The 18,640-nt window shown below is 37.1% G+C and overlaps 1 protein-coding gene across 3 annotated transcripts in view; it reads right to left on the bottom strand.

The window, feature by feature from the left end:
• The window catches only part of LOC106669222 (ankyrin repeat domain-containing protein 50), a 104,013-nt gene that overhangs the window by 11,684 nt on the left and 73,689 nt on the right, over nt 1-18,640 (bottom strand). For 2 of the 3 annotated variants that reach the window (XM_024228058.1, XM_024228060.1), the window contains exons 3-6: nt 6,792-6,898; nt 2,453-2,874; nt 2,064-2,399; nt 1,290-1,553 (exon numbers count right to left, since the gene is read on the bottom strand). In XM_024228058.1, the coding sequence (XP_024083826.1) occupies nt 1,290-1,553; nt 2,064-2,399; nt 2,453-2,797 (945 nt within the window). In that variant the 5' untranslated portion in view covers nt 2,798-2,874; nt 6,792-6,898. Of the gene's footprint in view, nt 1-1,289; nt 1,554-2,063; nt 2,400-2,452; nt 2,875-6,791; nt 6,906-18,640 lie in introns of those variants that run through there. The other variant, XM_024228059.1, reaches the window with a different exon arrangement.

Genomic DNA, 18,640 nt, shown 5'->3' with positions numbered 1-18,640 from the left:
TGAATCATTCACTCTCTGTTTCTTCCACTCAATCTCTCTCTCTTTCTCTCACTCAATCCCTCCCACTCAATCTCGTTATCTTCCATTCAACCACACCCTTTTTTTCTTTCCCTCTCTACAACGTAATCACTCACTCTTTCTCTCACTCAATCTCTCTTTCTCCCTCTCCCTCTCTCTCCCCTCACTCTTTTTTCACTCTATCTCCCTCTCTGTTCCACTGGATCACTCACTCCCTGCTTCTTCCACTCAATCTCTCTCTCTCCCTCCTCCTCTCCGACTCGATCACTCACTCTTTCTCTCACTCAATCTCTTGCTCTCTCCAGCTCAATCACTCTTTCTCTCTCTGTTTTTCTCTCCTCGCTCTTGCCCATTCTCTCTTTTTATCTTTAGTCCCGGAAGTTTTTAAGGAGAAGAATTTTGAAAAAAAATGTATTTAAAAATGGTAGATCGGTCGGATTTTGAAACTAACGAATTTTGACAATTTTTTCAACCTTAAAATAATTTGATTATTTAGGTCCGCCTATCCTCCCTTAGTACTTCGCTATCTTCAGTGTGTTTGTATCTACACTTGCAAACGAAAATGATTACTAACGGCCAAATTACAGGTTTCTCACCCCATAGAACCACACGGAAAAATCTCAAAAGAACAATTCCGTCGTTTTAAGTATAATTCGGTTAGTAATTATTATGCCAGCCATGCATGAGGTATTTAGAAAGGGCATAGATCAAATATCCTGAGGGGAGTTAAAGACTGATCTCTCAACTTTCCAAACGACTAATCTTCGACAAGGAGTGTCCCGATGGGGTGGATTTTTATTGGATAAGAATTGGCCTAGTCTGCTGGTGACGAGAGGTTGAGGACGATTGACAATTTTTGGCTGATTATTTGTTGTGCAAAAGGGAATTTGAGACGTAGTAGAGAACACTGACTATGGTTCTGAGGTCTTTGGATTGGAAGAACTTTTGGGGGGGGGGGCTTAGCGTTGACTAACAGTTCCAAATTGGTTTTAGTACTGCTTTGGAGATTGTCAGTTTGTTTTTTCTCAATACGTTAGATTTTTTCGTGCTAGTAGTTCAGACTATTCTAAAGTCCTAAACGTTTTAGTGGGATCCGTTTCGTGAATAGAAATCAGAGTTTTTATCTTTTTTACTATTGTAAAAGCGATATGGGAGGTCTGTAAAGTAGTTACTGGCAAAATTTAAAATCGGGCATCATTAGACGGCCTATTTTCATTCACTTGTTAGTATTTTCTTTTTAAGCTTGACAACAGACTAACAATTTGTCTTACCTTCGCGAAGTGTTTAGCGATCAAAAGCCTCTGACAAAGCCAGAGGTACAGGCCGTTCAGAGTTCCGGGTATGTCCCTCACTTCCCTCAGGACGATGCAGCCATCAGCTACTCCGTCAAGGACACGTTCGAGGTATAGGAAACATCCGTTTGACTTAATATGGAGTTGGTTCAAAGTTTCCGCCGTGCCGTGGCACATCTGCCTTCTGAGGCATTCTTCACTTTCCAGCCTCAAAAGTATATACTGCTGGACGTCTCTCACGACCTGCAATCAGAAATCGGCAGAGAGAGATTAATTATTTGAAGACAAATAAACAATGTGTGTAGAAGATTATCCTTTTGTTTGATCTTCAAATTTATAGTTATAATAATAAAATAGATTATTTTTTTCAAGGCAAAACAACACTTTTGGCGAAATTATCAGTATCTACTGGCAATCCAAGAGATCGACTGATGTGCCGTTGAAATGGTTTTCACATACCCTTTTTAGACATGTGGTTAACAAATGTGGACATGTGCATTTTTTGCTTTGCTAAACTCATCACTTAACGGCTTGTTTCTTTTATCTTGACTTTTTTATCTTCCCATAATAAACAGGAGTGTGAGAGGTGTTATACAATGTTGACGTTTATTTATGATAGTGTCTTGAAAATTGTTTTTCAAGGTTAATAAATGATATGAAATAAAGGGTATTTACCAAATGGACTTATTAGTGCTCAATTTATACTCGAGTTAATACACGCAGTATCGTTTTTGTCAAAATGAAGCCACCCACCTGAGACTTTCTGAGATCATCTATGCATATTTTTTTGTAAGTTGAAAACGCCTTTGCTATGTGCTTATTCTGCCTTCTCGCCGTTACGAACAGAAGAAGCCACGGTGGTAGCAGGTGGTGGTTGTTGACGAGAAGGTCTCCGACGGTTTTGCTAGCGACTGGTGCAGCACCGGTAGGTTTGGCGGCGGTAAAAGAAGTTTCATCGACGGAATCAACCAAGAGGAAAAAACATTGGGTCGGGGTAGGCTGAACTTGAGTCAAAGGTATTAAAACAGCCCTTCTGAAACTGTCGTCAGGATCTTGCACCATAGCTTCCGGCGAGATGGCCGACAAAACCTGAAAAACAAAAATTTATAGAAAGGGTTCGAAGAAGTTAGTTGTGTGGTTACCTCAGGGTCGGATCGCATCCTCTCGGCGAGCGAAGCAAAAGGAGGAGTGTCTTTCACCGAAAGCTGCTTGACCATGCTCAGAATGAACTGCTGCATGGACAGCGAAGACCTGTCGTGCGCCTGGCAGGAATGGTGGGCGAGGAGCCTTCTGTTCAAAGACCTCTGAGGCCTTCCCGTGTGACCCGCAGTCGGGCACGATATCTCGTTGCATATCGCCGACTTGCCGCTGCCGGGCCCACCGACGATCAGGGCTCCACCCGTTTTCTTCTGTTCGATGAGATGGGTCAGTTTCATAAATACCCATTCTCGGCAATAAAATCTCTTTCTTTCCCCTCCGTAAGACATGCCGCTTTAAATCTTCATCTTATTTCGACAGAATTGTACTTTTGAAAGATTATGGGAATTTGGATGAAGTTAATTTCCTGAAACAATTAATGATGTTATTTGAAACTTTGAGAGAACTACACATTACAACGGAAGTGCTAAGGCTAACAGACAGTGATAAGTTTGCAACTATTTTACAATTAATTAAGGCTTTTAGTTGAGATGAAAAAAAGTTAATGNTTGGACGTAATTTCTAGATTTTAAGTCGATAATGCCAAGAAATAAGATATCTGTTTTACTAGTTTAATCCCTGAATGCTGTAGAAAAAGTCAATGGTATTTTTCAGCAAATGGAATTCACTCGGGATTTTATGTCTGCCAGAAGGAAGGTACAAGAAATTCCTCATGTAAAATATGTGGTCGTTATAACAAGTCCCATCAGGTCTTTTGCTGTTTATACTTGGTTCAATATTTTTGGGCTTCAATGGATATTGACAGTTGACCCTACTCGACGTAAAAAAACGACCGTTCATGAATTTTTGTCGCCTACGACGAGCCCCAATTTTATTTGCCAAAAGTACAGTAATAAAGTAAGATAAAACAATAGAGAAAAAAATTTAAGGATAAAATAATAAAACCGTAACTAAAAAGTAACATCTATCAAGTTTCTGGTCCGAATGACCAATTAAATTCTTTTCAATTAATTAATCTTTATGAAAGGGATTGGTTGAGATAAAAAGTCTTGAAATTAAGTTGAAAAATGTCAAAAGGGAGGGAAAATTCAAAAAGGTGGGTTGAGATTGGAAGTTAGTGTCTGAGTGGATCGAAGCCACGATAGCTCATGTGGCACAGCAGAGGCGTATCTAGCCGAAGGTCGTGGGTTCGAATCCCTCTCGTGCCATTAACTTTTTTTCATCTCAACTAAAAGCCTTAATTAACTGTAAAGTATTAATTGGTCAAGCGGACCACGAAATTAATGAATTTGCAACTATTGTTAATTTGTAAAGAAGAAATAAAAATTATACTGCGAATTCCTTTAACTTTAAGTAGATTTAAAATTCAACAGTCATAAATGAATTTTATGCAATTTTGTAATTAGTAAACAACCTAAGAGAGTTCTTTCGATTTGGTTCAAATTTTTATTGTAGTTTCCGTATTCGGACTTTCACCCAGAAGGGTGCTTCCATATCATGGAGTTCACCCACCCCGTTATGGGTCGCTGGTATCCCCCTTAAGTCAAATGCCCAGGATAGTCACTTCCTTACCAACTGGGTTTGGCGCCGACAGGATATATTATGCAGGGTGGGCGACCAAGACCAGAGGGGTTAAATGCCTGGGTACTCGTACCCCATCCCTAAAAGGTCCAGGACTTGGTCGGCTCACGTGTCCAGCATAAATCTCTTGGGCCTGTTCACAAACCTCAAGATTTTGGACCAATTAATCTCGGGGAGTGATTTAGTGATGTCCTCTGCTTCAAAGATTTCAAATCTAGACCTACCATACCTATCACACTCTGTGAGGTAGTGCCTTGCCGTTTCTTCTTTTATTTCGCAAAAACGGCAAAAGGGATCTAGTAGAATACCCATTACGTAGAGGTGTCTTCTCAGTGGGCAGTGGCCAGTCAGGATACCTAGCAGCCTCCCTTCCTTGAGTTAGAGAATAGCCATTTCGATTCTGCTGGTTTGATCGCCTTAACAAACTCTTTCGATTGCCTATGTCCGGGGGATAAATTCCACTCCTTAAGGAATTGTTTATGCCCCAGTTATTGATACTCTCTTTCGCTGTGCTCATAGAGTGAGGTAATACCAGTTGTGGCCCGACAAACGCAGTATTAGAGCCTTCGTTGCCATGGTGTCCTTTATGTGCTGGTATCCAAATAAAGTTACCTTGTTTTCAAACCTGGAAGAGATCCTATTGATAAGATCTACACTTTCCCCCACCAGTCGTGAGGTTGACAAATCTTTTTGTAATGACCTAAGACTAGCCTGACTGTCAGAAAAAATTCTAATATCCTTTCGCTTAATTTTATTTTCCATAAGTGTTCTACAACACACATTAATGGCCCAGATTTCCACCTGAAAAACATAGTGCCAAGAGGGGAGTAGACGCAGATACCTAATTTAAGTATATAGATTCCTGCATCGCTCCCTTTACCTTTGATAAAAGTGAACCATCTGTATAGCAGTCTATGTTACGATGGTCATCATCCTTACTATAATTTTATTCACAAGGGGTGACTACCTGAAAGTACTTTTCTCCGAATGGGTTTTAACCTTTTTATCACTAACGCTTAATAATTGGCCGTTAACCTTACTCAATAGTTCTAAGATGTAAGATTTTCGAGTGACCTATGTTATTGCACTTATGATTACAGCTGCCTTCGCTAATTAATCTGTAGCAGCTGATTAGTGCTCTGACCTTAGCCTCAATGTGTAGAGGTGTGGTATTGGTTATGACTTCAAGTGCTAGGGTGGGTGTAGTTGAAAATGCTCCTACCATCATCAAACAGCCGTCTTTGAAATGACCTTATTTGTTACTAATCCCTTTATTTTCTAGGCTTTCGACCATACTAAACCTGCGAACAATAAACTAGGTAGAATAATTGCAGTATATAGCCATTTGACTACCCATGGTTTGAGACCCATGTTTTACCGACAATTCTCCTAAATTGTACCATAGATATTGTGCCATTCCTGTATATGTTATTAATATGACCTTTCCAATCAAGTTTCAGTCAAGCGTCACACCAAGGAATTGGATTGAATCCACTAACTTTAATTCTATGCCCCGACATTTAGGGTTTTTAAAATTACCTAATGTTCTTCTCCTGCTAAACATTATCAATTCTAGTTTAGCAGGATTAATTGATAAACCTTTGTCACAACACCACCCATAAAGTAATCCCATGGCGTTTTCCATCAGTAGTGAAAAAGTCAGGGGATCCCTACCTGTGAGCATTATGGTACCATCATCTGAAAATAATTGACTGTAGAAGCCTGAATTATTCAGAAGTTATATTAAGAAGTTTACTGTAATTAGCCATAAAAGAGGTGACTAACAGCCTCCCTGTGGACAGCCTCCTTTGAAATTAATTCGGCGCCGACAGGAGCAATCGACAGCTAGGTCATTTCAGTCCCAAACGCATGCAATGAACAGACCCATCTCAAGGAAGGAGGAAACAATGTCTACCGCGCGGTGGCACTGTTGGACGGTTGAGTGACGGTTGCCAAACCAAATTGATAGTCTGGGATTATGTTTTGAGAATTTAGAATCGGAAGAATTCTTTTCAATAGGAGTTTTTCTCAAATTTTACCCAATTACTAAAATAAAACATAAATCGAAGAATTGCAGCAGCAGTCATGTATGGATGCGCCCTTTTCAGGGCACTTCTGAACTTGGTCAGCATTGCACCACCTCGCTAGCCAAGGGATGTGACAAGTCCATGTAAAAAATTCCTGGCGTTCTCTTTGAGAACACTGGGCGTCTGAAAGTCCCCTCGGGGATATATCCGGACGTTAAAGATCCTCATGGGTCTCATCCCTTGAGTATAGATGGGCCGAATGAAGATCGGAAGGGTGGAAAGATGTATATCTGAATGGAGTCGGGCAGATCGTTAATATAAATGGAAAAAAGGATAGGAGAGATGCTAGAGCCTTGGGGCACCCCAGATTTTAATGGAAGGAGGAGGTAAGGCCATTGAGTATGGAGACAGCGTAGTGGCGATTGATAAGATAACAGTGGAACAAACAGATGGTGCTGTTGGAGAAGGAAGAAAATTCGAATTTAGAGAAGAGGAAAGAGTGTGGGACAGAATCCAAGGCTTAAGAAAAATCAAACAAGACAAGGATAGTAACTTTCGTTGTTCCAAAAAAAATTTCCTTCGTAAAAACAAAATAAAGTCTGGAACTTGAAAATAAAAATATTTTGTAAGATACTTTGACATGTAAGTAAACAGTTGTGTGACATGGTTACTTTTTTAGCAGAATAAAAATTAAGTTACTGCTGAATTTACTTACATTCTAAATGTTTGAATAGGCTGGCAGGCTTAGCGAATATGCTTATTTGTTGAATTCAGATACCATTTCGTATGAGCCATGTTCCCTCGTAGAAAAACAAGTCCGTGCTGAAATAAAAAATAGAAAATTGTAAATATCGATCAGCATATTGGAAAAAATACACGTTGTAACTAGATATATATATAAATAGCAGATAATCCAGTTATAATTCAACGAGACGACACAGCTTTCTGAACGGCTGAGATAACTTTGAATTATTTCTGTTCCAACCCCACTGTTTGTTGTTTGTTCTATTTAGTCATTTATATTCTCTGGGAGTCTGTCTAGGTATGAAAAATAGGAACAGACATTCTTTAATATGATGCACAGATAAATGCGGAAGTAATATCAAACAATGACTTTTGTAAACACCATCACTGCGAAATATGAAAATGTAATAGCAAAATCTCTTTAACTTTATATAAGAAATCATCTCTTGAAGAAAAATGAAAAATAATTTGAAAAATTATCATGAAATTTGGTTAATTGTCATTTTTATCAGACAGTATAATGAATAGGTTTATGTCTGCTTTTTAATCTAATATCGTGCAGTAAGTCCTGTTAAAATTTGACAGGTTACGAAAGACGTCGGTCCCTGGTCCACGGAGAACGGGTCGAAAAGGAAAAAGGTCATACTGCCAAGACTTCGGATAGGTCATACAAGAACAGCGCACGGGGCACCTTCTCGCATGATAGGGACCGCTTAGGTGCCCGTTATGCAAGGATAGAATAACTGTCTAATAATTGTACAAGGTTGATATAAAAGCAATATTTTGGAAATATAGTCAGACCTGTGCGTAATCCCAATACGGCAGCAGGCACAAATCGCTGTTCCGGGACCTCAGGGGTGTAGTGGTATGTACATTACACTAATTTATTGGAAAGAAGGTAATTTATTAGCGTGAAAGTTAATAATCGTTTAAACCCGCCCGAGGAATTTCGACTACTCTGGGGTGAGTGTGTGACGTCTACAGAGTAAGAGTAATTTATTAGCGAGAAAGCAGTGGATCCAACCTCGCTCCATCGCTTATCCATCCGAAAACCTATCGTCGTTGGTATGGTATAGTATTAGTATGGTAATAAGGATACTAGGAAGCGGGGTTTGTTCTCCCCAGGCACTGCAGCCTTACTAGTTCTTTAGTTCGGTGCAATAGACTCAATCCTTCCTCTTCGAAGTAACAGGTCATTGACTGTTGCTGCTACAATTTCATTCCCTAGATTTTTTTTGTATGTTAGGTTAAATTTACATTGAGCTGTTACTTCGCATTCGAAAATGATATGGGTGGCTGTTTCCTCCTCCTCATTGCATAATATGCAGATCGTTGTATATACCATGTTGTGAAGAAGTTTTCTCATATGCCAGTGATCGGTTAGTAGTCCTACTCCTCTAAGTTTAGCCCTCGCCAATTGCAGCAGTGATTTTGCCAGTCTTGGTGAGGGTTGCTTCATCATAAGTTTACTGCGTCTAGCGTCGCTGGAGTTTATCCACTTCTCCTTTTGTTTTCTTTGGATCCATTCTGCGATGGAGGATTTTATATTTGTTTTTGTTATCCCAAGTATGGTCTTGCAGATCTCTGGCCAGTCTGTCAGCTTTCTCGTTACCCAAAATTCCTCTGCCCTGGCACCCAAGATATCATCAGGTTGTGGTGTTTCCCCAGGTTTTGGATATTTTGAATGCATTCACTGACTAATTTTGATGTGAGTTTTTTACCTTCTAATGCTTTAACGGCTATCAGATCTTAGGAGGATTTTTTGCCAGTGTAACTTCTTTTAGGGTTTTCCAGGGTAAAAAGTGGCTTTGCTGTGAAAGACCGAAGTGTACTTCCCTAATGAGTTTGACTGCTCATATTTTGGGTTTGTACAGTAAATATCCGATCCGGTTCCTTCGTTTGTTTTAGAACCATCTGTATCCATATCGTTGTACCTGATGATCAGAGTTCTTCATCTCCTTTTTAGGATGTTGTAAAGAATGTTTCAGGGATCGTCCCCATTTCTAGGGTGTCTGATTTTGTTCATTATGGTAGTATGCCAGAAGTGTTTAGTTCTTATCCAATTTGATTATTTTTGGAGCCTAAATGAGCTTTTCCTATTCTCTCCTTGTATAAATGTTTCCAGTAGAGGTAGTTTAGCAGAGTTTCTTGTGCACTTAGGGGGGTTGTTAGTTTAGGGGTTGTTCCCATTGCCCCTGTGATACATAGGTTTGCTAGTGTTCGTATGCTGCCTAATGTTTGAGTAGCTACGTTTTGTTGAGCTTTGGTCCACCAGGTTCACCTACCGTCCTTGATCAAACCCTATGCTGGAATCCTCACAATTCCCTTCTCCATCCGCCATTTCCCTCATACCAGCCGACTCTTCCTAATCAACACCCGCAAACTACCGGTCCCCTGTGCTTACCCATTTCGATTATGGCTGTTTGAGGTGAACCAACGAGCTTGTTAACAGACTCAAGAGAATCATGAATTGCTTTCTTCAATCCGTATTTAGCTACCTAAAGATCTCATGTGTCTAATATGTACCGTGGTTTGAAATGGCCGTACCTCTCCTATCAAAGGCTATATTGATAATTAAGTCTTCTATACACACTTGCCACCAATCTTCTGATCTCGAACCCTTCTCACACAAATTCAACACTTTTGCTCGATCCTTCCTTATCAGTTCCTATAATCTCTGGAATTCTCTACCTAACTCCATTTTGACAAGAATTGTGACTAATTTTGTATTTTTTTCTTATTCAAGGGTGCCTCTTAAGTCCCAGATATTTTTTTTCTTTTACTTCTTAAAATATATACTCATTACATCTTGTTGTTTGAGGTGTGTACTTTTGGACATGAGTTGAGCTCGCACAAACTCCAGATATTCTTTACTTTAAATTTTGACGTAAAAACATATAAATCAAAACTATTTATCAGGATGAAAGGGAAGAATGTGAAACCGCGTAAAAGTTTATTCCTCACAAAAACTAGAGCCAGGGTACGTGACCGGCGTTAAAAGGTATTTCGTGAAAATTTCCTCCCTCGAATGAAAATGGTTTGGCGTTACGAACTGGCCAAAGGACTTGCAAGTTTCCCTGCCATCTGGATCGCATGACATGGGGTTACGACCGGATGAGAGGAAAGAAAAACGACACATGCTACATCGCACCCTTCCGAACTGCCCGCTATATTTTTGAATCTAATTATTTTAAAATTGCTTTTAATTATGCCGACTAAATAGCGTTCGAAAAATCTGACTGTATTAAAAAGTCAAATTTCTGACAAGCTTTCAGAAATAAGTAGAAAAATGTCGTTCTTCGATGCAGAGCCAAATTAATGGAAACTTGTCTTTTTTAATAGTCACTACTTTCTTCCTAATTTTTGGGTTCAGTTGAGTCGCTCTTAAGTCGGTTAAATTAATTAATATATCTATAAGATTGCGCAGCGGCGTATTTAGCCGAAGGTCGTGGGTTCGAATCCCGCTCGTGACACTGGTTTTTTTATCTCAACCAATACCTTACATAAAGATTAATTAATTGAAAGAAGATATATCAACATTGTTGTCACTTTTATATATAATGCACGATATATATAATGGAGTTTTATGGGCAGACAAATAGCCGAGGTCATCGCCTGCCCACTGTGTGTTGTCCTTTTTATGGTCTTTCGTACGTATGTTTTGTTTTCAACAGCAGCATTTAAGCATCTCGATCTGACTTTGCTTTTATTTGTAAGGTACGTCTATATAAATGCCAGCCTCTTATTTGCACATCAGGTTGTCACATACAGAATAAAATATACAATACACATACATCACCACAAACATAGAAGTCATATTCAATACCAATCAATCCTCCAACGTATTCGATATTCCATGGAGTAGAACCTTCCCCATTCTCGCTAATAAATTACTTTTATTATTCAAACGTCACACTCACCCCAGAGAACACGACGACCTCGGGACGTGGTGAAGCAATACTTTTCAAGATGGCGTCGGTGGCCGCAACGGTTTAGGCGTTGACACGGCGCTCATCACTGTACGGTAAAGGTCCCGGGTTCGAATCCAGCGGCCCTGCAATCTACCCCACATACAAATTTTCTCAAAAACACCGGCACCCGAGGGTTGACCTATGACCTCTGCTGTTGGGAACTCTCGTTAGAAAAAACCCTTTTAAGCTAATAAATTACATTCAATCCAATAAATTTACATAAACACAACACCCGATATAATCCTAAAAGTCTGGACACATTCACTCTCAAAGTATATTCCACGGGGTTGAACTCTCTCGCTGAACACACTCACCTCAGAGTACACTAAATTCCTCGGGACGGGGTAAAGCGGTCCTTTCCTTTCGAGCTAATAAATTACAATCATTCCAATAAAATTACATAAAAACAACACCCGATATAAACCTACAAGTCGGGTCACATTCACCCACCCCCCGCTAGAGTTCTCGTTATTCCTCAGGGGGAGAGAAAAAGGGTTTGTATATCTTTCGACTAAAAGTGGGACGAGCAGGTTGGTGGGTCACGAATTTGGACATTTGCGCCGAACTTTTCTTGCTGGTTCTGCACTCCAAAATATCTGTCAATTTTTGTGAATAAACCAAAAATGTGACAAAAAAATTTTGACAGTTGCAATTTTCGGTGTTTAATATTTTTATTCCGTCTTTATATTTGCTCAAATCAATTAGGTATGGGAATATATCCTTTCACAGTATTTTGTATGTAGAAATGACCAAAAAATTTCTAAAAACCTGATATTTGCCAAATCAACTAGGTATAATGTTTTTTGCTTGAAACTAATATGAATTTTCCTTTTAGTACCATTAGAGACCCCTGAATATAAATTTTTGTTTGAATTTGAATATATCGATTTAGTCTAAATGCAAATTAATTAAAAATAAACACGTTCTTAAGCAGTGTAATTACAGCAAGTAGGTTTTCAGTGGTCTACAAGTCCCCTTTGCCTTTTTCTCTCCCCTTGCGGTTTTATTGGCGTTAATGCTGGATAAACGCCAAAACGAAGGGTTCTCTTTTGCCCTCCCTTTAAATAAATGATGAGAAAAAATTTCAATTAATTAATCTTTATGTAAGGTATTGGTTGAGATAAAAAAGTGTCACGAGTGGGATTCGAACACACGACCTTCTACTAAAAACGCCGCTGTTTTACCACTCGTAGTGGATCAAAGTACGATAGCTCAAGTGGTAGAGCCGCGGCGTATTTAGTCGAAGGTCGTGGGTTCGAATCCCGCTCGTGACACTGACTTATCTCAACCAATATCTTACATAAAGATGTGATTTGGTCAATCGGACCACGAAATCTAATGGATTTTATAAGAACAAAATTCAAAAATTTCTTATTATTACAAAAAGTAAAACTAGCAATTATACAACATTTATGGGCGAAAATCCTTTCAGGTAAATTATTAAATTGCAGAAACATTTCAACTCCCATTAAGGGAATTAAACAAAGGCAAGAACCACCTTCTTCCGTGGAAAAGCGAGAATTTAGTATTGTTTCAAACTTCCGATTACAATTAAACGCCGTTGGACGTAATTTCTAGATTTTAAGTCGATAATGCCAAGAAATAAGATATCTGTTTTACTAGTTTAATCCCTGAATGCTGTAGAAAAAGTCAATGGTATTTTTCAGCAAATGGAATTCACTCGGGATTTTATGTCTGCCAGAAGGAAGGTACAAGAAATTCCTCATGTAAAATATGTGGTCGTTATAACAAGTCCCATCAGGTCTTTTGCTGTTTATACTTGGTTCAATATTTTTGGGCTTCAATGGATATTGACAGTTGACCCTACTCGACGTAAAAAAACGACCGTTCATGAATTTTTGTCGCCTACGACGAGCCCCAATTTTATTTGCCAAAAGTACAGTAATAAAGTAAGATAAAACAATAGAGAAAAAAATTTAAGGATAAAATAATAAAACCGTAACTAAAAAGTAACATCTATCAAGTTTCTGGTCCGAATGACCAATTAAATTCTTTTCAATTAATTAATCTTTATGAAAGGGATTGGTTGAGATAAAAAGTCTTGAAATTAAGTTGAAAAATGTCAAAAGGGAGGGAAAATTCAAAAAGGTGGGTTGAGATTGGAAGTTAGTGTCTGAGTGGATCGAAGCCACGATAGCTCATGTGGCACAGCAGAGGCGTATCTAGCCGAAGGTCGTGGGTTCGAATCCCACTCATGACTCTGACTTTTTTATCTCAACCAAGACCTTACATAAAGATTAATTAACTAAAAAGTAAGTCATTCGTTCATAACCAATCACATTTTCGCCTGTCAAGCACTGCTTTTAACAGGCGGCATGATTTATGTCAGTGAACAAAATTGTTAAAAATTAAATCAAAAGAACTTAGAAGGTGTACAAGACCAAATAAATGAAAGAAAAAAGAAAAATAATGAAGAGAGAAAACAAAAAATAAATAAAACGCAATAAACTCAAATAAAGATAAAAGAAAAATAATAATTGCCATTTGATGCCAAATTTGATGCCACAAAGAAAGTTCAAATTATAAATCTAAAATTTTTAAAGTAATAAATTTTTTGAAATCATAATGAGAATTAAATTATTTTGTTAAAATTAATTTTATGATTGAAAAGAAACCTAAAAACAACATTTAATGAAAAATTAAAGTAAAAATTAGTTCTATTAGGTTTTCTTGTCCGATTGACCAGATAAATTCTTTTCATTAATCTTTAAGGTTTTGGTTGAGATAAAAAAGTCAGGGTCTCGAGCTGGATTCGAACCCACGACCCTCGGCTAGATACGCCGCTGCTCTACCACTTGAGCTACCGTGACTTCGATCCACTCGGACACTAACTTCCCATCGCAATCCCACCTTTCGAATTTTTCCCTCCTTTTTGCCGTTTTTCAAATGTCGTGTGGCAAAAAGGAGGAAAAATTCGAACAAAGTTTAAAGCTCTAATTAATGTTTTACTTAATGTAAAATGTAAGACATTGGATTTTTTCATTGTTTAAAAATAAACAGTTAGAAGATAACAATGTTTTAAATAGTCTAAAATCATTGTTAAAAGATATAATGAAATTATCAATTATCCTTCCAGAAAAATCAAGCACGTATCATGAGCGTAACTAAAAATTTTACCAGATATTTTCCATTTTAAAAGATTATTAATATATCAAAGAAAAAACAGGGGACTTAAAACCGTGCCTTGAGGGAACCAGAGGCGACAGGCAATGGATTACTACAGACTGTTCCAACTTTTGTTATCCGAGTTTTACCCACTAAAATTTAATAAGTTTAAATGGAACCTCAGCAAGTCCTATTAATTTAACATTTTCTAAAAATAACAATCGATGTTCGACGGAGTCCAAAGCCTTTTTTAAATCTACAAAGATCCCAAAAGCATGATAACCTCTATCCAATTCTTTTGAAATATTGTTAAGTCAACAAAAAATGCCTGTTCGGTTAGGTCACCAGGCTTGAAACCATATTGGTTAGGACCGGTTATATTATGGATATTAAGAAAATCAAGTAATCTATTTTGAATCAATTTTTCCAAAATTTTATCCAACATGCAACACAAGGGTTGCAAATTTCAATTTGATAAGTTTAAAACAAACAAAATGTTAATTTTTCAATCTGTTGTGGGCACTTTTTTTCACGAATAATCTGAAACTGACAATCAGTATTGATCTGGATGAAAAAAACAAAACAAATTCAATTATATGCCAAGCTTTCGACCTATTTTATGGTCATCATCAGGGCAAAACCGTCTTAAATATGTGTACAAATTGGCATAAGTCTTTAATGTATGGTTTCATTTCATTTTTATTTTTTTGTAAAGCTGAGCCTCATCATTGCCAAGTGTAATGATGTTACGCCTTTACCGACCAATCTATCGTTAATTTTGGACTTTCACCCCGAAGGGTTGTTACTCCTTGATGTGCTGACCTTAGTGGCTATACCTCAGGGGAGTTCATCTACCCTGGCTGGGTTGCTAGACATACCAAGATCAAGATTATTACTTTGAAATTAGTTCTGATATTGTTTAGTATAAGAATGTTCATTTTTTTTGGTTATATTTTATAGTTAGTTGTAAATTCGATCAGTTAAACCAAAAATGTTCCATTTATAAAAATATGATATCAAATTGTCTTTAATTACAAATTTCAGTGTTTTATTGCACTTCGGCTTCCTTGTTGTCCCAACTTATTAAAAGAATTAATCAGCTTGCAACGTGGAACCTGTTCTGATGCTCAGTGTGAATTATGCTTTTGGAAGTAATATACGCCTGTGTAGGCTCAAGTCGCGATGATGTGTCGCCTAATTGCGACCTACGGCGTTATCTTAAATTTAAATTAATGCGTTCTTTGAACCTGACTTTAATTTTCTAACTTTGTTTAAGGCTTCTCTCGGCGTGACTTAAGCAATACACGGGGTTTTTGTCGTGTGAGTCGACTTCACAAAGTCCAGAGATGAACTGGCTGAAAACTACAATGAGAGGCCTGGGCGTTTTTTCTGCCTACAAAATTTAAATAATAAATTATCAGAGTGTAACTTTCTTTTTGTGTTTTTAAGGTGAATTTATGTTCTTTTAATTATCCGTTTATTATTATTCATAACCACTGAATAAGCTGAGTCTTTGCGTCAGTTTCTCAATACTTTATTCATATACAGAAGATATTTACATTTTTTGTACTATTAGGTTAATTTATTTTTTTATTATACTTCATTTTAGTGGTTTCTGTTAAGTATGCTAGCAAACATTCACAACAGGCATGAAAATGACATTGCCCATTATTATACATTTTCAGAGTTTCAAAATAACAGAGGTCCTCGAGAATATTGACGACAGCCTGACAAAAAGACATTTCGATATTTTGTAAATTAAAAAAGTTTACAACAGCCTGGAAAAAAGACATTTCTATATTTTCTAAGTTTCCAAACTGCACAAATTCGAAAGAAATTGTTACAAAAAGTTTACAAGAGCCTGAAAAAAGGTATTTCTATATTTTGTAATTTTGAAAACATCTCAAATTCAAAGAAAATTATAAAAAAAATTCACATCAGCCTGAAAAAAAGTATTCCTATATTTTGTAAGTTTCAAAACATCTCAAATCCGAAGGGAATTACAAAAAATATTGACAATAGCCTGAAAAAAAGACTTTTGATATTTTCTAAATTAAAAAACAGCTCAAATTCGAAGGGAATTACAAAAAATATTCACTATAGCCTGAAAAAAAGATATTTCTATATTTTGTAATTTTCAACACTACTCAAATCCGAAAGAAATGAAAAAAAGTTCAAAAGAGCCTGAAAAAAGTTACTTCTATATTTTGTAAGTTTCAAAATTGCTCAAATCCGAAGGAATTGACAAGAAGTTCAACAGAGCTTGAAAAAAAAGATACTTCTATATTTTGAAAGTTTCAAAACTGCTCACATCAGAAAGGAATTATAAAAAAAATGTTCACAACAGCCTGAAAAAAAGTATTCCTATATTTTGGAAATTTCAAAACATCTCAAATCCGAAGTGATGTGTAAAAAATACTCACAATAGGCTGAAAAAAAGACATTTCTATATTTTGTAAGTTTCAAAACTACTCAATTCCGAAACGAATTATACTCAAAGTTCATAACAGCCTGAAAAAAAGACTTTTGATATTTTCTAAATTAAAAAACAGCTCAAATTCGAAGGGAATTATAAAAAATATTCACTATAGCCTGAAAAAAAGATATTTCTATATTTTGTAATTTTCAAAACTACTCAAATCCGAAAGAAATGACAAAAAAAAGTTCAAAAGAGCTTGAAAAAAAGATAATTGTATATTTTGTAAGTTTCAAAACTACTCAAATCCGAAAGAAATGAAAAAAAAGTTCAAAAGAGCCTGAAAAAAGTTACTTCTATATTTTGTAAGTTTCAAAATTGCTCAAATCCGAAGGAATTGACAAGAAGAAATTCAATAGAGCTTGAAATACTCAAATACTCACAATAGGCTGAAAAAAAGACATTTCTATATTTTGTAAGTTTCAAAGCTGCACAAATCCTAAAGAAATTATTACAAAAAGTTCACAACAGCCTGAAATAAAGGTATTCTTATATTTGTATGTTTCAAAACTGCTCACATCAGAAAGAAATTATAAAAAAAAAAAAAAATGTTCACAACAGCCTGACAAAAAGACATTTCTATATTGTGTACGTTTCAAAACTGCCCACATCCGAAAAGAATTACAAAAATACTGAGAACGGCATGAAAAATGTTATATTGTGGAGATTTCACAACTAATGAAATTTTAAAAGAAATATCGACAATAAGCTGAAAAATACGCATGCTCTAATTTTTTTGATGTTTCAAAACTGCAGAAATCTGCAATTACCTATAACAAATATTTTCATCAGTCTCAAAAGAATTGCTTTCTTATTCTTAATGGTATTAGAACTACTGAAATCCGGAATTGCAATTTTTTAAATTTCAAAACTGCTAAAATCCTTTAAGGAACAACAGGAAATTTTCGTAACAGCCTAAAAAATAAAAATTCAAGATGAGCATCTGTACGGAAGCTTTCAAATAAAACAGTCCTCCTGATTTGCTGCTATACTTCAAGCAGATTAGACCAGGTGTTCTATCAGCCTAACTTGGCAATTATACGTGTTTTCTGTAAAATCCTCCCGAATCTATTAAAACGAGAATTTAGCACTCTTCTCTTTTCATGCCGCAAAGAATGAATCTAAAATCTCCAAAACGTGGCGGAACGCAACAGCCTAATCATATTTTGGGCACCAGGAGACAAAGGATTGGGTAACGAAAAGGCAGACAATTGGTCAGAGGAGCTACGACGATATATAGGCCCTGAACCTACTCTTGAAATAACGAAAACAAACAGAACCTTCCATCACAGAATGGATCTAGAAAAGACAAATGGTGAAGTGGGTAAACTCTTGAGGTGCTAGACATAGCTTATGTTTAAACAACCAAGACTGGCAAACTGCTACAGTTAGAGAGGGCTGAACTAAGGAGTGATAGGACTACCTGTCATGGCATGTGAGAAAACATCTACACAATATGTGTATGTGTATTCAATGATGATACGTAGGTTCAATGCGGAGGAAGAAACACCCACATCATCTTCTAATGCGAAGTGACCGCTCATGGTGACATAACCTGGGAACCGGTAGTTTGCCGGTGTTGATTAGGAAGAGTCGGCTTGTACGAGGGAATTGGCGAGGGTGGAGAAGGGAATTGTGGGGATTCCAGGATATGGTTTCATCAAGGAAGATAGGTTAATCTGGTGGACCAAAGCTCAACAAAAAGTAGCTACTCAAACATTAGACAGCAAACAAAGACTAGCAAACCTATGTCTGACAGGGGCAATGAGAACATCCCCTACAAGTGCACAAGAAACTCTGCTACACCTACCTCCACTGGAAACAAGGAGAGGCTAGGAAAAGCTCATTTAGGCTCCAAAAATAATCAAATTGGATAGGAACTAAACAATTCAGGCATACAACCATAATGAACAAAATCAGACATCCCAGAAATGGTTACAATGATATGGTATACAGATGGCTCCAAAAGAAACGAAGGAACCGGATCGGGTATTTACTGTACAACCCCAAAATATGAGTAGCCAAACTCACTAGGGAAGTACGGTTCGATCTTTCAAAGCAAAACTTCTTTTCGACTTGGAAAACCCTAAAAGAAGTTACACTGGCAAAAAATCCTCATAAGTTCTGATAGCCAAGGAGCCATTAAAGCATCTAATTTATCAGTGAATGCACTCAAAATCTCCAAAACCTGGGGAAACACAACAACCTGATGATATCTTGGGAGCAAGGGCAGGGGAATTTTGGGTA

Source organism: Cimex lectularius, unplaced genomic scaffold, assembly GCF_000648675.2.
Source record: "Cimex lectularius strain Harlan isolate CLEC.00 unplaced genomic scaffold, Clec_2.1 scaffold216, whole genome shotgun sequence".
Lineage (NCBI taxonomy): Eukaryota > Metazoa > Arthropoda > Insecta > Hemiptera > Cimicidae > Cimex > Cimex lectularius.
The sequence above is the reverse complement of the archived record's forward strand: the minus strand, read 5'-3'. Positions and strand labels throughout refer to the sequence as shown.